This window comes from Hippopotamus amphibius, chromosome X, assembly GCF_030028045.1.
Source record: "Hippopotamus amphibius kiboko isolate mHipAmp2 chromosome X, mHipAmp2.hap2, whole genome shotgun sequence".
In the NCBI taxonomy this organism is placed as follows: Eukaryota; Metazoa; Chordata; class Mammalia; order Artiodactyla; family Hippopotamidae; genus Hippopotamus; species Hippopotamus amphibius.
The window spans coordinates 99700637-99721350 of NC_080203.1; the positions used below are offsets into that span (position 1 = coordinate 99700637).

The 20714-nt window shown below is 35.7% G+C and overlaps 1 protein-coding gene across 10 annotated transcripts in view; it reads left to right on the forward strand.

Moving 5' to 3' along the window:
• CASK (calcium/calmodulin dependent serine protein kinase) overlaps positions 1 to 20714 on the forward strand; it is a 354245-nt gene that overhangs the window by 313791 nt on the left and 19740 nt on the right. For 4 of the 10 annotated variants that reach the window (XM_057717505.1, XM_057717508.1, XM_057717506.1 and 1 more), the window contains 6 exons: positions 5535 to 5620; positions 6690 to 6758; positions 9381 to 9449; positions 10858 to 10893; positions 12539 to 12735; positions 19340 to 19455. In XM_057717505.1, the coding sequence (XP_057573488.1) occupies positions 5535 to 5620; positions 6690 to 6758; positions 9381 to 9449; positions 10858 to 10893; positions 12539 to 12735; positions 19340 to 19455 (573 nt within the window). The remainder of the gene's footprint in view (positions 1 to 5534; positions 5621 to 6689; positions 6759 to 9380; positions 9450 to 10857; positions 10894 to 12538; positions 12736 to 19339; positions 19456 to 20714) is intronic. The other 6 variants (XM_057717512.1, XM_057717507.1, XM_057717511.1 and 3 more) reach the window with 3 other exon arrangements.

Consider the following 20714-nt stretch of genomic DNA (forward strand, 5'->3'; position numbering starts at 1 on the left):
GATAACTCCCCACCCCAGCATTTCTCAGATAAACCCAGCTTAGTCACTGTGTATTATCTTTGGTATGTACTGCTTGATTATAGATGCTATTATTTTGTTTAAGCTTTTTGTGATTGCGATTATGAGTGAAACTGGCCTGTAGTTGATTTTCCTTTCCTGTGTTTCTCAGTCTGATTTTAGTTTCAAAGGTACATTGGCCTCATAAAATGACTTGGAGAACCTCTCTTCATGACTTCTCTGAATATTGTATAATATTGGAATGACTTATAGCCTGAAAGTTTAGTAGAACTTGCCTATAAAACTATCAGGGCCTGGTGTTTTGTGTTTGGTTTGTTTCAAGGAAGATTATTTTTTTTAAACCACTGTTTCAATTTCTTTAACATTCATAAGGCTGTTCAGGCTTTTATATCTTGAGTGAGTTTTGGCAAATTACATTTTCCTGAAAAATCTTAAGTTTTTGAAATTATTCCAGTAAGCTTCTTCTTAGTGTCCTCTTACCTTTTTACTCTCTTCTGTCTCTGTAATTATGTACCCTTTGTTCCTAATATCATTTATTTGTGCCTTGTCTTTTTTTCTGTTGATCAACTTACCAGAGGTTTGTTCAAAAACCCACTTCAGGTTCTGTTAATTCTCTCCATTGTATATTTATTTTCTATTTTATTGTTTTATGACTTAATTTTTATTTTCTCTTTCCTTCTACTTTCTATTGGTTTTATCTTTTAAAATTCGACACTTAGTTCATTTATTCCAGTCTTTCTTCATCTCTAATATATGCATTTAAGATTAAACTCTACTTCTCTAAGTACTGTTTTATCTGTATCCCACCAGTTTTGTTTTGTTTTTTTTTGTTTTTGTTTTTTTCCCACCAGTTTTGATATGAAGCATTTTTATTATAATTCAGTCCTAAGTATTTTTAAACTTCTATTATGATATTTTTCATTGACCCACAAGTTATTTAGAAATGTTTTTATGTGCCGCATTTAAGAGGATTTCCTATATATCTTTTTATGTTTTACTTCTAACAGTTGCATTGGGGTCAGAGAATGTGGTCTGTATGACACCATTTCTTTGAGGTTTGTTGAGACTTGCTTTATGGCATAGCACTTTAATCATTTTTGTAAATGGTCCATGTGTACTTAATTGCCGCGTGCAGAGTTCTCTATGTGATTGCTTAAGGCTAATCTTTTTGTTCAAATGTTCTATATATTAACTAATTTTTTGTCTGTTTGACCTATCAATAATTGTTTAAATATCCCAATTATCATGGTAGAGCTTTCCTATTTCTACCTATAGATCTCTCAATTTTGGCTTTATGTATTCAAAGCTGTTTTATGAGGAGCATAGAGGTGACTGGTAACCACATCTATCCTTAATATACCTTCTATTTAAAACCTATTTTATATTAATGTTGTTATTCCAGCTTTATTTTAGTATTTCCTAGCGTGTCTTCTTCCATCCTTTTATTTCTAACCATTCTGTGCCTGTATGCTGTACAGTGTGTCTTACAAGCATTTCCAAATCTAGGTTTTTCTTTTTGTAATGCACTCCGAGATTGCTATCTTTTAATGGGCAAGGTTAGTACATTAATATTTAGTGTAATGATTTCTATCATCTTGCTTTTTTCAATATTTATTCCATATTTTAATTGATTTTTTTCTTCATATTTGTTCTATCTCCTCCCCCCACCCCCACCAGTAACTTAGAATTTCAGCACTCTATTTCTGTTTTTTAGGTGGTTACCTTGAAATTTTGCCATGCATATTTAACTTGACATATACTAAAGTGAAGCAGTATGTTAATCCCACTCCCAAAGAATACAAAGACATTGGAACATCAAGTTAGACCCCACTCTTGATTTACATATTATTCTTGCCCAGCATTTTCATACTATTCTGTTTTAAATCCACAAATTTGAAATTACTCTTAAAATACATGACCATTTTTGTTCAGATTTACATAAATGTTTACGATCTTATTTACTCATCATTCCTTTTTGCATTGCAGACCATCCTTTGGGGAGCATTTTTTTCTTCCTAAACTACATCTTTAAAGTTCCTTTAGTGACAGTTTCTTGTTGATAAACTCCCTCAGGTGGTATATTTCTGTAAATATTTCATTTCAGCCTCAATCTTCTTTTTTTTTTTAAGATTTATTTTATTATTTATTTTTGGCTGCATTGTGTCTTTGTTGCTGTGCACGGGCTTTCTCTAGTTGTGGAGAGCAGGGGCTACTCTTCATTGTGGTGCGTGGGCTTCTCATTGTGGTGGCTTCTCTTGTTGCAGAGCATGGGCTCTAGGCATGTGGGCTTCAGTAGTTGCAGCATGCAGGCTTAGTAGTTGTGGCTCACAGGTTCTAGAGTGCAGGCTCAGTAGTTGTGGTGCACGGGCTTAGTTGCTCCTCGGCATGTGGGATCTTCCCGGACCAGGGCTCAAGTCCGTGTCCCCTGCATTGGCAGGCAGATTCTTAGCCACTGCGCCACCAGGGAAGCCCCAGCCTCAATCTTGATTACTTTTGCTGAGAGCACAATTTTAGGGTAATGGTTACCATTCTGTTCTCTTTTGGCATCTGTTGTTTGATATTGAGAAGTCTGGTGTCACTACAGTTGTCCTTGATTTGTAGGTGATCTCTCCTTTCTCCCTGGACTTTTTAAGGTCTTTGTCTTTGATGTTCTCTAGTTTTACTACCTCCCAACATGGATTTCTTTTCATTTATCCTGATTGGGATACATTATTCTTCCTGGAGCTGCATAATCATATTTTCATCAGTTCAAGAAAATTTGCAACTGTATTTCTTCAAATATTGCCTCTTCTCCATTCTATTCTCTCCTTCTGAACTCTAGGTAGATGAATGGTAGACATTCCCTCCATATCTCTTAATATCTTTTTCACATTTTCTTTATTTCTTGTTTCCTGTTTTCCTTATCTCCTTATTTCTCTGACCTGCATTTTAGACAATTTATTTGGTTATGTCTTCCAGTTCACTGAAACTCTCTTCAGCCATATCTGAACTCCTGTTCAACTCATCCATTTTATATTTTTCCTTTCTAGAAGTACTAGTCACTTGTTCTTATTTGTATTTTCATATCTGTCTTTTCACACCTGATAATCTCTTGTTGCACGCTCATCCTTGCAAATGGGTCCCTTTCTTTCCCCTAATATTTAACGTATAGCCATTTTATATAGGCATACCTTGGAGATATTACAGGCTTGGTTTCAGACCACCACAATAAAGTGGGTCACATGAATTTTTTTGTTTCCCAGTATATAAAAGTTATGTTTGCACTATGCTGTCCTCTGTTAAGTGTGCAATAGCATTATGTCTAAAGAAATGTACATACTCTAATTAAAAATTACTTTATTGCTAAAAAATGCTAACCATCATCTAAGCCTTCAGCAAATCATAATCTGTTGATGGCTGCTGATTGATCAGGGTGATGGTTGCTGAAGGTTGAGGTGGCTATGGCAATTTCTTAAAATAAGAAAACAATAAAGTTTGCCTCATTGATTGACTCTTCCTTTCACAAATGATTTCTCTGTATCATACAATGCTGTTTGATAGCATTTTACACATGGTAGAACCTCTTTCAAAATTGGAGTCAATTCTCTCAAACCCCGCCACTGCTTTATCGACTAAGTTTATGTAATATCCTAAATCCTTTGGTGTCATTTCAACAATCGATTGTTTGCCATCTTATATGAGCGCAGTTCATGACACCCCCAAAATAATTACAATAGTAACAGCAAAGATCACTCATCACAGATCACCATAACAAATATAATGATGAAAAAGTTTGAAATATTGCGAGAATTACCAAAATGTGATGCAGAGACATGAAGTGAGCAAACGCTGTTGGAAAAATGGCACAGACTTGCTCAACACAGGGTTGCCACAAACCTTCAATTTATAAAAAGTGTGGTATCTTTGAGGCACAGTAAAGCAAGGCATAAGAAAACAAGGTATTCCTTTATTCTATATCTGACCATTCCAATGTCTGTCCTTCGTGAGGATCTAAATCTGTTTTTTCTCTTTCCGGTGACTCACATAGTAGTTTGCCTTATTGTATGTTTGGTGATCTTTGACTGTAAGCTTATTGCTTGTTCAAATCAGTGGAAGTGCTGGGGGCCCAAACTGGGAACGCTTTCCTCCAGAAAGGGTTTGTTCCTTGTTCTACCAGCTGCCACAGAGTGCCACTGATCTGGGTCGTGGCTCCCTACAGAATCCTAAGTTCAGTTTCTCTAACTTGCTATTGGCCCAGGGCTCAGAATCCAGCCAGCAGGCATTGCAGCAATGGCATTTACCCCTCCCACTATTTCATTCCATCCTTACTTTGCCACCACTCTGGATCCAGCTCACAGGGTTCTTTTGTGTGGAGGGGAGAGTGGGAATGGAAGTGGGAAGTGTTCTTGGGGATTTGCATTCCTTTTGTCAGATCAGTAACACTTCAGGAGGTGTGCCCTAGACGGGATATAGTTGTAAGAAAGTCTATGAGTACCTAATCAACCATATCGGAAACAAAAGTCCCCAAATTTTTGTTTTATGTTTTATTATGTTAACTTTCAAACATGAATAGAGAGAACAGTGCAGTGAGTTCAAGTAGAGAAAAGTGAAAGAATAGCGCAGTGATCACCCTTGTACCCATAACCAGGTAGAATTATTGTTAATTCATGGCCACACTGATTTCATCTGTATTTGCCCTACTGCCTACCCCACTGGATTACTTCGAAGCAAATACCAGGCACCTTATTTTATTTATATGCATTTTAGTGTGTACCTCTTAAAAGATACAATGAGCTTTTCATAATGAAGTCAGGTCAATAAGTAAACGTGCACAATTCATAAATAAGAAAGCAAGATTTTACATAACCATTGGTTCTCAGTTACTTTTTCTAGTTGAAGTATTACAGGACCCTGAAATGCCTACCAAATTATTATTATTAAAAGGTTGCAGTAAGTCTAATATCAGCTTATTGCTATATAGATATTATCATATCACAATTCTTTGAAAATCAGCAGCCTTTGTGTCATATTTGGTAGATGATAATGATAATAATAACAGCAAACATTTAAATGACACTATGTGCCAAGGACAGTTCCTCTACATTTATCTTACTCATTTAATCCTCACACCAATCCTGTGAGATAGATACTGTTTTCATCTCCATTTTACAAATGTGAAAACCAAGACATGAAAAGTTTCAGTAAGTTACCCAAGATCTTAAAGCTAGTAAGTGATGAAGCAGAGATACAAACCCAGACAGGCTGCATCTAGAAGTCGTAGTTTTAAACCACTATATACACACTGCCTCTCTCAGAAAAATAAGCAGATTTCCACAGCCATTTTTCAAAGCTGTGTCTTCCATAAGTTAGGTGTATCTGTTTTGATGAGTTTACTGTGCTAGCCTATCCTGTACCTGGTTCTGAAATATTGGCCTTCTATATTTAGCTGAATTTTTAAAAATTACTTACATTGCTGCCTTTGAATTTTATTATTATAAAAGTATATTTCATGTTTATAATTTTGTGTAATTTCTTAGGTACACTTCATGTCGGAGATGAAATTCGAGAAATCAATGGCATCAGTGTGGCTAACCAAACAGTGGAACAGCTGCAAAAAATGCTTGTGAGTAAATAAAAGTCTCTTTTTCTAAGATTGACTTTCAGTTCATTAACTTGTTTGTTAATGCACAAATAAGGGGTATTTTTTTATAATCAGAGTATCTCTGGTACCATCATTTGTGTGGACTTGAACTTATACCACATTCATAAAAACTGAGAACTAGGAAAATGTTGATGTGCCGCAGAGCTTAGAAACATTTTCCCCGTCTTTGGCAGTGTGGGCTTGAGCATTCCTTTTTCAATACTTTGTCACCTGTTCCTTATCAAGCAGATATTTAAAGAAAACCTTTGCAGTTGTACATGCTTGTGAACTAGTTTCTCACTGACCTCAACTCTGCTGACATCAGAAACCTCTTTCCTGTGTAGCTGAGTCATAGTCAAGCTGTATTAGATTTCTTTACAGCACAGGGGAAAGGAAACTCATAGTAGACCAGGCCATTTTTTTTTTTTTACCATATATATCCAAAATCTGTGTTCAAATTAGGCTTTGGATTGGGGTGGGCTGAGGGGTGCAGAATGACAGGCCCTGGCGAGCAGAGGGTGATGTTTTGGACCTCTTGTCCTGGACCTTCTTCCCACCACAATGTAGCAGCCTCCCGTGTTATTTATATCTATTAAAGGTGTAATAAGCACTACAGACTCACTATAGTCAAAACTAAGTCCAAAACTATGAAATAAAAAGCAGACTTTTATGGAGTACACCATCATAATGTAGCCTACCAAATATAATTCTTACATAATTACTTGTTCTATTGTCCAATTCAACTTATATTCACTTTTGAAAGGCATGTCACTTAGAGTTGTGTTCGTGTCTGTGAAAAGGTAACCAACAGAGGTCAGTTATACCATTGCTGTATGAACAGGGCAGTCAGCCTTGACTTTGCAGGGCTTTTCCCAGGAACAACCTCCACTGTTACTGTGAGCAGTTTCTGCTTTATGACTCAGTTTCGTTTTTGGCCCATGCACTCTCAGCTGGTTTGCATTAAATAACCCCACACATTTTCAGTGGTTTCTTACACGTTTTGTGTGCAACATTTGTTTGTTAAAAGAGCTATCCTTTTTTTTCCCTCCAGCGGGAAATGCGGGGGAGTATCACCTTCAAGATCGTGCCAAGTTACCGCACTCAGTCATCGTCCTGTGAGGTAATAGCTCTAACGAAACACCCCGTCTCCTCTGGGTTCTTAACTAACTGTCTGCTGATGGCTGAATGTTTTGGCTTTCTGGGAAATTGTTTCTGCCTGTGCTGTTGATCACTGCACACCAATTTTACAACAAAGATAACGGAACAGAGTAGGTCCCATCCACCTACTCAGCCCTGCTTCCATGGGGATATTCTCAGCACTTTAACTTTCTTCAGGCTGAAATCAAAACAAAATACATATAGAGAAGCTCCAAGTAATGACAGAGGCTTAATAAAGAACAAATAGAGTCTCTCGGGAAAAAAAGCAGCTCATAATTGCAATAATATTTCCAGGAAGTACATTCACTTCCCTTGTTAAGAAATCACATAGATAGTTCTTCTTTCCAAGAATCTGAGAAGTGGTCTATTTCTGTTAAGATAGAGTTGTTCAAATGTGACAGGTCTCTAGATGGATGTTAAGTCTATGAGGAATTGATAACTGATGTTATTAGAGATATATAGGCTTTTGCAACCTTCTATGATATCTGATTCGTAAACAAGTAAGTTTTCTAGAGTAATACAAACCCAAAGTTCCTTTCTTAAATAGGCTTATCCTTTAGAAATTGTAGCTTTCTCAACCTATATTATTCAGTTTGCTATTGGTTAGTAAGTGAGATTCAAAAATCTATTCCTTTTATATTTGAAAATATGGACTGACTTAAATGGTATCATCCTTTGGTCATTGCACATTCAGTTTGAATATTTTTTTCTGAAGCTCATTCTTTCATGTGCATCTTTCAAGTATGTGTACATCAATATGAAGTACACATTTCCTCCAGTTAATATTTAAGACTGGCAGGCAAATTATTGGAACTCACCTAGAAAATTGAATTTGTACTTATGAGAAGTTGAGGGAGAAATTATAATGCTTCTTCCAGTCTCTAGTAGTGATGTAAATTTCACAAGAAAAATCAGAGGCTTCATGTTTTTTCCTCAACCTGTTGAAAATATGTATAAGAATTTGTAGTTTTGTCAAGTATACTTTTAGTGAGCCATGACAATTGGGGTTTCTGTTATATCAGGTCTTGAGCTCCTCTCGGTGGCTTTTTATGGAACTTCAATTAGTACTATATTTCAAAACAAAATATAGAACAACTTCTGCTCCAGGATTCATAGTTTTGAGATTTGTTACCTAGTAGACAAAACCTGAAAAGAGAGACTGTCACATGCATTTTTATATAAAGGATTTTGATATTCTAAAAATCACGGGTGTTCTTCATACCATTTCTCATCTTGGAAGAAACGTAGTAAATACGATTGATTTTTGTCTTTTTGGCTCACTAACCAGAAGATAGTATCAGTTATTAATATAACATGTTTCTCTGGTGTTTTTGAGTGGTCGAACTAGTTTTGGGGTAGGACCAGTATTACACATATAAATACTATGCTCTTGAGTAAGAAGAGCCCCCTCTTACCTTCTTTACCTCTGAAGAGTAGGAAAAAAGGTACTCCCCTCCTAGCCCCACCCCAATCTGTTTGACTCTGCTGTGCTCTGGCAGAATTCAAACCTGTGGTTGGACTCTTCCCAGCTACAGCAGTACTTCCCAAAGAAAGGCTCTCTGGCCACCTACATCAGCATCCCCCTGGTCATCGGTAAAAGGGGGGACCCCTTGCCCCACAGCCTGGCCCTACTGACATGAGTCTCTGGGGGTAGCAGCTAGACATCATTCTGCTCACTAACATCTGATAATACTCATCAAAGGGATCCCATTATTTAATGGCTAACAGGTTCCAGAGGTTTTCTTTAGGTCTTCTAGAAAAAGCAAATGTCTTTTGAGCAGACGTGCACATTTCAAAGATTTCAAAGAACTGTACTAAACCCAAAATTTTAAATACGTATTTTCATCCTCTCCTTGTTCTAACATTAAAGTTGATTTGGACAATAAAGGAGTGGAGCGTGGAAAGGATTTTGAGCGTGTCGTATAGTATAGTAGCTGTGGCTGCTGGAATCTCTGCCAGAAGTGTAATATTTTTAAAGGCTCAAGATTATTGTTTTAATTAATCTACTAAAATAATCTAAAAGAATAAAGGTTTCTTCTCTGGTATATATCTTTTACCCTTAGTAGTAATATCTACCCTAGAAAGATTCTAAGGTGATTACAACATGAGAAGTCTTTTTCGAGGTTCGCTTCACTTCAAATTGCGTCATTCAGTCATTTTTGACACCGAGGTACCTAAAGATTATTAAATACTTTTCAAACCTAATTTTCAGTAAAAATTAGGCAGTTGGGATCTTCAGCACAATAATTTTATAGTAATATTTGTCATTTTACAGTACTTGATAGGATTTTAAAATCAAGTCACCCTTTGGGACCTTATTTAATGAAAGCAAAGGTTATAGAATGTTAGAGACAGGAAAGAAATGATTAATGAATGACACGGTCATCACTTACAATATGTGAATCTTCAAACTGCAAAATTTTTTTTCATACTTCTGTGAAATCATGCAAGTAAGTCAGTATGGCACCTTTATAGCTAAAACCTCAAAGGAAATGGTTGTCAGACTGTGGTTGTAACTGTTGATGTGAATATCTCTGTTTCTCTGCTGGTGTTCTGTGTTAATGAACCTTGTGTCTTATTTCAGAGAGATTCCCCCTCCACTTCCAGACAGTCCCCAGCTAATGGTCATAGCAGCACTAACAATTCTGTTTCGGTAAGAACTCTAGCTCCACACAGCAAAGTGTGACAATTTTGTTGGTGCCACCTGCCATGAGTGTTCTAGTTACATGTGTTCAGTGGAAATATTGTCTTCTGCCAATATACAAGGCTACTACAGCTACAATGCAGTTTACTCCTGGAAAATCTTTTTTGTTTTCTACTCATTAAAAATACCATTCATTACTTAAATTTGAAGAAATGTAGTTCAAGACTGCTTTGGTCATTCTCAGAATATTTCTATGTCACCCATCTACTATTTATGACTTTGCTCAAAGTTATGCAAAGGATATAAATGGAAGTTTGTTGAAATTTCTCAACTTTTTTTAATTTGAGAAAGATAAAGAAATGTAAGGATTTTGCAGAGTAGGCATTTGGGTATTCTCGGGCTTTGTAGTTGTCTATTCTGAGTGATATCAGCAACATGTTTTAGTTTCCGCTATCTAAGTTTACGAATTGGTGTGCCCTCTGTTATTGTGGTATGTGCACATACTTTTGTGAATTATAAGCCTTGCCTGGATATGAAAAGCAAAAGGAACTGGCTTCAAACTGCACTTAAGCCACGCTATTATCACATCTTTAACACAAACTACTTTATATTTTGACTTGAACTTGGAATTTTACTTTTTTTCTTTTCAGAACTATCCATTTTGGAAAGTAAAAAGAATTGTTTTTAATTTATTTAAACAAACGGGAGCACTTATAGGTGCAGGTGTGCAATATTTTGGGGTAACAAAATCTCTAAGTTGCTGATATTGCTGTTAAAAATATTGAGAGTTCTAATAATACAGCAGTATCACTTTTTTCCTGACTATTAACTTGCCCTTTAAAAATATATCAACATTTTTATCAGATAAATTTTTAAATAATATAGAGATCACATCAAATGGAATGATGTAAGTAAGAGAAATTATGGAAGAAAACTTCCTCTGACTTTTATTTGCAACTTCAAAATAGGCTACCAAAGGAATTCATTTATAACAGTTAACATTTAATAACTTTAAGATGGTGAAAATCCATACAACCATTGAATTTTTCGAAATCTAAATGGTTGCAGTGACTAAGTTGAAAAGGGCAACAGCTCTTTTGAGTTTGGGGGGTGTTTTTTAAATAGGCTATTTCATTTGCAGTGGCTTTTGTGTTGAAGATGCTGAGTTGTTTCTTAAGAACATATTTTCTCTCTGCTTAAACTTACCTGCTTTCTTCAGCTTGCTGCTAAATGGCCTGGGTTTGATTTTTTTTTTTTAATAACTCAACATTTCTGAGAAATGGAATAATGTATATTATCTCTTTACAACTTAAATCTAGCTCATTTTTTAACCATATTGTAACAGAACACACAAATTACCTTGTACTCTTTGAAAAGTAAATGAAAATTTTTCTCCTGGGTTGGCTTTATTCTACAGGACTTGCCATCAACTACCCAACCAAAAGGACGACAGGTGAATAGATATCCTCTATAGAAACTTCTCTAAACTGAGCTGCTAATAGCCAATCCTTTATTAACCCTTTTCATCCCATAATGTCTGCATTTTGGACCATAACATTTGAGCGTTGAGAGCTTGTACCATTTCATTTTAACACATTACACATGACTAATTCTCTATAAAGATTTTTTCCCTAACATCTTTGTAGCTATGATGGTTATTGTAATTTCAACCTGATCATTTTGTGTTGATGGTTAAGAATTCAGCCTTTGCGGATCTCATGGGCCTGCCTCTGGGGTGGAAAAAATTTTTAAAGGTTACAAAATTCTTAGAATTCTAAGAATAACTAAAATGTACATGCCAATGAACATTTTTAAGCAATAATTATCTGAAGTTTGAAGGCTTTTTCTTAATTTGTATCTGCATCTGTATTTCTAAAAGCCATATACAATGGAAAAAAAAAAAAAAAACAGGAAAATCCTGGCTTTACATCCTAATCAAACATGAAAAGTTAAGTGCTCCCTAACACAAGCAAGTAACTTTCAATTTTCTGGCATTTTGAGTATGAATTTTAGGTGCAAATGCAGACACTTGTTAATTTTATAGGCTGGATTTCTGAAAAGAAACAGAATAATCGCACAATAGTTCCAAAGCCTTCAGGTTGGTCTTACAGTGACTTAAACATTAATATTCAAATTTAAGTTCAAGAGATAGAATTTTTATGGGATTTTTCTTGAAATGTGCTATTAAAAAGCATCAAATTGTAAGTTAAGATTTGCATAAACTAGCACCTAATAGAATTCACCCATAAGTGATGGAGCATTGAATATCTAGCACCTTATTTTAAATCATTTAGAAATCCAGTAAATGGTGCCAAATGATAACCCCTTGTATGCTAATCTTTTTCCTTTTATAATATTTACTAGTTATATTTACATATCATAAAACTCAGAGCCTTGAACTATGTATAACTTGAAGCTCTGTGCAGATTTCAAGTGTTGCATTGGCAAAGCCAGGATTCAAACTCATTTTTCTTCTCTAAGGAGAGTAAAATACAAATATAAAGTCTAAATCCTGTTTAAAAAATAAAACTGTTTAACCGCTTTAAAAAATTGTTTGAATTACATTTAAGTTTATCAGCAGTGTGTAGACACACTGCCAGTTGTCATGCAGGCATTTTACAGCAAGATACCAACACAGAGTTCTTGCTAGTTTTGTATCATATGCTGCTTTAGGGTTAAAACCTGCTCTGAATGCTTGTGTTATGGTTTAAAGGCTGCCATGTGATCATGACAACTTATTCATAATAGCGACTAAATATATGCAGATTTTAAAATGGTAAGCATATACTTCTCTATAATTTTAAGCCTATTCTGTTATACTAAAAGCAGAAATTAAGTCCTTATTTTTACTAAGCAAGTATCTTAAGAGTTCCCTCCAAATAAAAAGAGCAAAGACTTGAACCTGTACACACCAAAAGTAGTACATTGTTTCTAGTGGTAGTAGTTTTTTGTGTTGTATCTCCATGCATCATATGTGCTTTCACCATCTAATGTCCTGTTTGTATTGTAGTAAGTGTTAGTGTGTGGTTATTAAGTTAGAGCTGACTGTTTTCTTTCACATCACCGTGGCATTTTTCTTACAAACTCCTGTTTTATAGATCTATGTAAGAGCACAATTTGAATATGATCCAGCCAAGGATGACCTCATCCCCTGCAAAGAAGCTGGCATTCGATTCAGAGTTGGTGACATTATCCAGATTATTAGTAAGGATGATCACAATTGGTGGCAGGGTAAACTGGAAAACTCCAAAAATGGAACTGCAGGTCTCATTCCTTCTCCAGAACTTCAAGAATGGTATTTTTTTTCTTGTTTTCTTTTGGTTAATACTAAAAATGAAGCCTAGCCATCCATTTTTCAACTTTATATTTTATCGTTTTATAGGGTAAAACCTGTTTAATATATTCCTTGCTCTATTAGCCAAACACAGTTCAAATTAATCATCGAAGAATTCTAAATTGTCAGTACCAAGTAAGCTCCTGCTTATAGAGTCAGGTCTTTGTTTCACATATAAGGAGAGGAAGGTCTATAGAGAGGCTGAATGACTAGCCTCGGATCATGGTCACAATGTGGTCTCTTTGCAGAGCCCTCTACTCCTATAGGCTGTTTCCATCCTTTTAGAATTGCATTTTTTTAAATGTACCCTCTCCTTGCCCCTCCACGTGCTCTTACCACCCCCATTCCACTCCACCACCAGTGAAAAACTCAAATGCCAGGATTCACTGTCACTCTACGTATTTAAAAAGAAAATGTTTCACTATTAGAAGGGTAAGACAGTCAGAAGCTTCATTCTTTACCATGCCAGGTCTTTGAAAATGTGTGTCTGTTAGAAAGTCTAAGCTCTGAAAGCAAGTTAAAGTCAGTTTTTAGACATGTTTTTAACTGAGAGGAGTCATGGATTACTGTGTATTTTGGTAAAATCTGTTTCTGTTATTAATGTTACAATGTGCTATTTTTTGAAAAATGTCAATAGTTTTACCTTTGTTAGTACTTTGGCAATATATATATATATATCAGAAATCTAGTGCAAAAGAGATAACTTCATGTCCGAAATACTTGAACCTAGCTAGAAGAGACCAAAGGCATAGAGTTCATAGACACTTACAACTTTTTTCATCCATTTTTTTTCACTAATTAAAGGGATTTCTCAGTTAATCTCTTTTCCTTGGTCACGTCTTTCAGCTATCCCAGGTTTCCCAAAATATTCTTAAATTTAGAGTGTTAGAGCCGATAAGAACTTCAGATGCCATCGTTTTACACAAGGAAAGATAGGCCCAGAGAGAGGAAGTAGCAGCCCTCCATCTGCTGTCTTTCAATCTGATTTTCAAAAAACAGTTTAAGCATTAACAAGAGGAAAGTGATTTCTAAGTCATTTTGATGGTGATATTATGTTATCACTGATATTTACATTTTACAAAGTGTGTTCTTGAATGTTGCCATGTATTAATGAGCATTTGTTGAAAATAATTTTGTAGAATCCAAGCCTCTTCTCCCTAGTCAGCTCATTTGTATAAATCATGTCTCACCAATACCTAGAACTCTGAGTCCTCTGGAGGAAGCCTGAGAAATGACAGTGGGAAAAGTAGATTTGCTTCCTATTTCCTGTAATGGTAGACTAGGTTATTTGGATCAATCCTCCTGCTAGGAAAAAAAAAAAAAGTGCTGCAGAAAATATGTTTTTGAAAATGGCCTTAAAAGCATTGAGTAGCTGAAAAGGTATTGGGGAACTCAGTGACCAATTTTTATATGAAAATAATCAGAGCAGTAAAAATTAGAGTACCAAATTGGCCTGTTTTGCTAGGAGGGCATTTCTATTAAAAATTTCTCTGCCGGTTAAGACCTAATAAGGCCTGAACAAGTAGGAGAATCTGTTAGGAGACTCATCCCACATTGTCCAAACTGCAAAATGCTGTACCCCCAGGTTCAGAGCAAACAAATAAGCATCCCCTTACTGCCCTTCCACACCAAGGGACTGTAGAGAAGGCTGCCTTGTCAGTGAGCAGAACAAAAGGAAAACAAAGTTCCCCTGAAAAAACTGTGGCCACTGGTCCACCTTGAATGGACTTGCACCCAGGTACACATAGCCTGGGACAGCCATGGAAACTCCAGCTATGCATTTGATGTGAGGTTTCCGCTTTACTAATAGTCCCAAATATCTGTTATTAACAAATGAAAGTCTCTGAAGAACACTTTTATCCTAAGCCTCCTAACCCCCAACATAAACTTTCTTGAGGGCAGCGACCAGCAAGTCAAAATAAGCAGGCACACATGGAAACCAGTGAGACCTGACAGAAATGACAGACACCAGGCACAGACTCAAACCTACTTCATATATTGGAATTAGGAGACAAAGGTTTTTAAACAACTGTGCTTATTAGCAGGCTTTTAAAAATCAGTAATAAGCTTAAAAAATATCTTCAGAGAACAGAGGGAAAAATTTAATGGCATAGCAGATTTGAAAAAGAACCAAAATGAATTTCCAAGGACAAAAAAAAATGCACTAACAAAAATTCAGTAGCCACACACCTATTAGATGGCTAAAATTTTTTGAAGTTTTCATCAGCAGGTAAATGGATAAATAAACGATGGCATATCCATACAATAGCATGCTACTAAGCAATAAAGAGAAATGAACTATTGCTAACACACAACAGTATGGGTGAAACTCAAAATCATTAGGCTGAGTTTCCAGGCAAAAAAAGAGAACATGCTGTATAATTCCATTATTTAAAATTCCAGAAAATGCAAAACTAATCTATAGTGACAGTGGTTTCCTGGGGATCTGGAGGAGGGAGGGAGGGATTACAGGGGCATAAGAAATTCCTGGGGTGATAAAAATGTTTGTTATCTTGATTGTAGTGATGGTTTCATGGAATGTATAATATTTCAAAACTGATGAAATTTTACATTTTATATATTATATTCAGTTTATTGCAGAAAAACTGAACTCAATAAAGTTGCAAAGACTGTAGAGGGAGAAAGGGATTCTAACTAGGATGATGAGGAAGAGGCCCACTGAGCAGTATGTTCCTTGAGACCTGAGTAGGACTTTGGAAGTATAGGAAGGCATTCCCAGCTGAGGCGGTAAAGCAGAGTCCCTTGTTGGAAAAGCGAATAGGTCTCTAGAATGTCGGTGGACATGTAAGACTAATGAGAAAGATTTGAAACAATACTATCAGCCAGACCCAGAAGCTTTGTTCATATGTGTTGCTACCAAGTCATATTTTTCACATCCTCTAGATGAGAAATCAATTTTGGGGGGCCCTTAACCTCATTTATCCTTTCTAAATTTCATCTTGTTTAACAAGGCCCATCAGTCTAATCCTTTGATATGATTTGAGTCCCTGAATCTGTCATTCCTTCCCTTTGCCTACTAGATCCTCATCCAAGTCAGCAATAAAACGTTAAACGTGTGTTTGAAATTTCCTTCCAGGTTGACCTAAATTCTAGCACAGTTTCCTTGCACTTACTGAGCTAAAAGAAATAACATTCATTTCCTGAGTGCCTAGTAAAAATCAGTTTCATTCCTCTGTCCTTACACCACATATGGCCACACCACAAGTTTTTACTGGGAACTCTTTCTTAAAGTTTTTAAGCTTAAAAACATTTATTATAAGGTACTCTGTATACTATAACATAAGCTTCACAAGATCAGGATTTCATCTCTTTTAACCTGTCAAAAATTCTTCAGTTCTGTTTATGATTCCAAAGATCCTGTGCCTCACAGAAGCTATATTTATGACTAACAGCACATATTGGCTTGTACTGGAAGAATTCCCAAAGCAAAGGTTTCATCAGCCTCCTCTGTGTGCCACTTAGGTAAATACATGGAGATTGACTTTGGTGCTATTGCTGAGAGTTCACAGTCTTGCCCAATAAATGTCTTTCTCCTAACTAAAAATAAAGAAGTAAATAAAGCCCTCAATGAGCAAGAGAGAGAAAGAGACATGGAGGAAAGACTCTTCAGGAAAGTAGAAGAGAACACTTCCTGACTCATTTCATGATGCCAGCATTACCCTGATACCAAAGTTCAATAAAGGCAAAAGAAAACTATAGACCAGTATCCCTCATGAGCACAGATGTAAGAATCCTCAGCAAAATATTAGCAAATTGAATCTAGCAATATATAAAAAGGATAATACATCTTGACCCAGTAGAGTTTGTACTGGGAATGCACAGCTGGTTCAACATTGAAAAACCAATCAACCTGATTCACCGTATTAATAGACTAAAGAAAAAAAATCCACATGGTCATATCGATAGATGTGGAAAAAGCATTTTTTAAAATTCAACATCCATTCATGATTAAAACTCTCACAAACTGAATTGAAGGGAACTTGAAGGGAACTTCCTTAACCTGATTGAGAGCATCTGCAATAAACCTACAGCAAACAAAAGTACTCTTGCAAAAAAAAAATAGAACTTAAGTTTGATTAGGCCTCTAGATCTAATTAGCTATTTGCAAGAAATGCAAAAGACAGAGGGACTTACTGAAGACACCACAGGCGTGAAGTCAAAAACTGTATGATAAATAACCAGTTTCTGCAACAAATAAGTTGTAAGAAGAGAAGAGAGAGAGGGAAGGAGGGAGAAACCTATAGGTTTAAAGGGAATTTAGAAATATTTAAGGAGGAAATGATACAAACTTGGATTTTTTTTTAAAATAATCTTAGGGTGGGTAGGTTGTAAATAAAACAAAATAAGCCATGAGTTAATAAATGTTGAAGCTGGGTTGTAGGTATTTGGGGTTCATTACACTATACTCTTGTATATGTTTGAGTTTTTCAATATTATAAATTTTTTTAAATACCATTTATAAAATCTTTTTTTAATCAACAACCTAGAAACAAATCTAATAAAGTTGTTTAAGACATTTAGAGGCTAAATTATAAAACCTATTGAGACATTAAAGAAGACCTAAATAAGTGGAGGGACATACTGTATTCAGGGACTAGAAGACTCAATATTGTAAATATTGTAAAGCTTTCTATTCCTCCCAGATTGATTCATAGATTCAATTCAATCCCAACCATTTTGAAGTTGACAAGCTAATTTTAAAGTTTTCAAGGAAATGCACAGAATCAGGAATAGTGAAGATGCTCTTCTAGAAGAATAAGGAGGGAGGCCTTGCCCCACTGATGCCAAGACTTATTATAAAGCTGTAGTGATTAAGATAAGTTATGGGCTTAGAGATGCTCAAATAGACCAATTGAAGAGAACCCCTGAACACTATCATACATAAATAGTCGCTACTGAGAAATGAATAGACTTTTCCATAAGTTGTGCTGGGACAATTGGGTATCCATTAGGGAAAAAAATGAGAGAAATTGGACCCCTAGCTTCACAACTGATACAAAAAGTCAGTTCCAGTGTATTAAAAATCAAAACATAAAAGGCAAAACTATTAAAAAAAAAAAAAAACCTTGAGAAGGTAATATGGGAGAATATCTTTAGGGACAAGGAAGGATTTCCTAAAAAAGATATCAAAAATATTTCCTATAAAAGAAAACATTGCTAGATTTGACTAAATTAAAGCTAATAAGTTACATTCATCAAATACCATAAAAAGATTAAAAAGACAAGCCACAGAGTAGAAGATACCTCCAATACATATAACTAAGAAGTGTAATATTCACACCATAATAAAGAATTCCTACAAATCAATAAGAAAAAGACAACTGGATAGGAAAGTGGTCAAAAGACTTGCATAGGCACTTTACAAAAGAGGAAATCTAATCACCAATAAGCATGTGAAAAGGTGCTCAATCTCATTAATAATCAGTGTAATGCAAACTCAAAACAGTGTTATTTCATTACCTGTCCACCATGATGGCTAAAATTACAGACTGATAATACCAAGTGTTGCATGGAAGTGGAACAATAGGAATTCTGTACTGCTTTTGGGAGTATGAATCAATACAACCTCACTGGAAAACAACTTGTCATTTTCAATAGCATTGTATGGCATTCTGATAGTGTTTTTGGATTCTCCTTATATGTGGCTCACTCGGGGACCCCACATTGGCCCACAAGCAAAGTCAGTAAGTAAGCAAAACCTTCTGTGGCAATATCCTAAAAGGCAAGTACTTGCTTACACTAAATCTAAGAGAACAACACCATTTATGTATCTGTTACCAATGCTGAACACTGCAATCATGTAGAACAAAATTATGATTTTTCTGAATGTAATTCTAACTGTGGATTTAATCACAGTTTTTTTTTGCTACCTAGAATGTTCATGTAGTAGTAGGACCATTTATTAGGCATCTACTGTGCCCACCACTGTGCTAGGGATATTATTTACATTTTTTGTTTTAATTCTTTACAACAGCCATCCAAGAGGCTCCAAGAGATTAAGGAACTTGCCAATAGAATATACCACCTAAGAGCATGGGCTCTGGTGCCAGACTGTCCTCGCTCTCCCACTTATTAACTGTGTGATTGGAACAAATTAACCTCTCAGTCCTTTGATCCCCTCATCTGTAAAATGGTGACACAATTTCACATGTTACTAGAAAGATTAAATGAGTTAATATATGTAAATTTCCTAGAAAAGCACCTAACACTAAATTGGTAAAAGCTTATACGTGATAGAGCCAGGATTCTAATCGGACCCGTCTCAACTCAAAATCCCATGCTCATTGCACTGTATTTCATGACTGTACATTTAGACTTCTCATCGGTGTTATCAGTTAGTATATATATTCAAGTGATACAATGTTATTTTGTTATAAGCCTGTATTTTTTTAAAACCTTTCTAGGAAATTGTCAATCTGAATGATTTGAAAAGTTTGTGAGGAATTTGTTCACGCAGGTTCATGTAAACTCTTCAAATGACTGGTTTTCCTCTTTCATCAGCATAAAACTATACATTCGTTTTTTTCCTTTCTTTGTGTGCTAGGCGAGTCGCTTGCATTGCCATGGAGAAGACCAAACAGGAGCAGCAAGCCAGCTGTACTTGGTTTGGCAAGAAAAAGAAGCAGTACAAAGATAAATATTTGGCAAAGCACAATGCAGGTAGGGAAAAGTACGACTTACTGAGACCGGTTAAACATCTCAATTCCGTCTTCAGAGTTCTCTATCCAAAAATTTCACCATATGAGCTCTTCATCAGCTTGCCAAAACTTTAAGAATCCCCTACCTTCAATTATTATGTTGGTTAGTTGCCAAATATTTTACAGAGCTATACTTTATAGAAAGAAAATGCTATTTGGAAACAGTACTCTCTGGAACTCAGAGAACCCAGTACATTAAGTCCTCCCCTGAGAAATGAGAGATTGAGAGTTTGCTGAGTTAGGATTCTTGCCTCCTTGCTGAGATTGGATCTTGAGCAAATTACACTCACTCCTGGCTCCTCTCTGACCCTTGGACATGGCCCTGTGACACATTTCTAAGGGCAAAGGTGCACACTTAGAGAGCTGTGCTGCAAATGGTTCAGCAGTTGATTTGAAAGAGCACAAATGACATTAGATACTAACTTGGTTTGGTCAGTTCCCATCACTAGCCTTCCTCCTCCATAGTATTTCCAAGCCCCTAAAAGACCAAGAACATTATCTTGGCCTGCCCTTCATGGTATGTTTGTCTATATGGAAGCTTGCATTCAACTTAAGTCAAAATATTCACTCATTTGCTAAGAACTGAAATGAATACCAAAAAAGTATGCTGTCATTGCAGTAGAATTCCCAGATGACTCAAAGGATGTAACTGAAGTTAAAGAAAATGCATGATGGTATAGAGTGAGATTTACTTATTTTCAATAACTTCTTAATATGGCTCCTTTTGTAAAGAACTTTTTCTGAGGAATTGCAAGCCCCAACATTGGCATTAGATTAGTTCCCAAGGTTTCAGAAATAACTACAAAATTCAAATACATGGCAAAGAAAATCAAGTGAATGCAATCACGCATACCCAATGTGACAGTAGAATATTTCTGACAAATATGAAATGCATTTCCCTCTGTAGAATGTTATATGTTATTAGCATTCGCTAGGAAAAATTATTTTGAAACTCAGAGAGTAAAAGTAAACATTTCGAGGTACTGTATAATGTGGAATAAATGTGAATGACCACATGGCTTAATTTTAAATGGTTCAGTTAAATAAGGAAATCTTTCCCATCACGAAAGCTACATTGTGCCACATTTTTATTTCCAATAAAATGTAACATTTCTGGTTATGTACCACTAAAGAGCACTAGTCTGATAATGGCCTTTGCCTTTTTTGTTTTATAAAGGGAATAAATACTCAAAGTAGATTAGTTATTTAAATATAATTAGT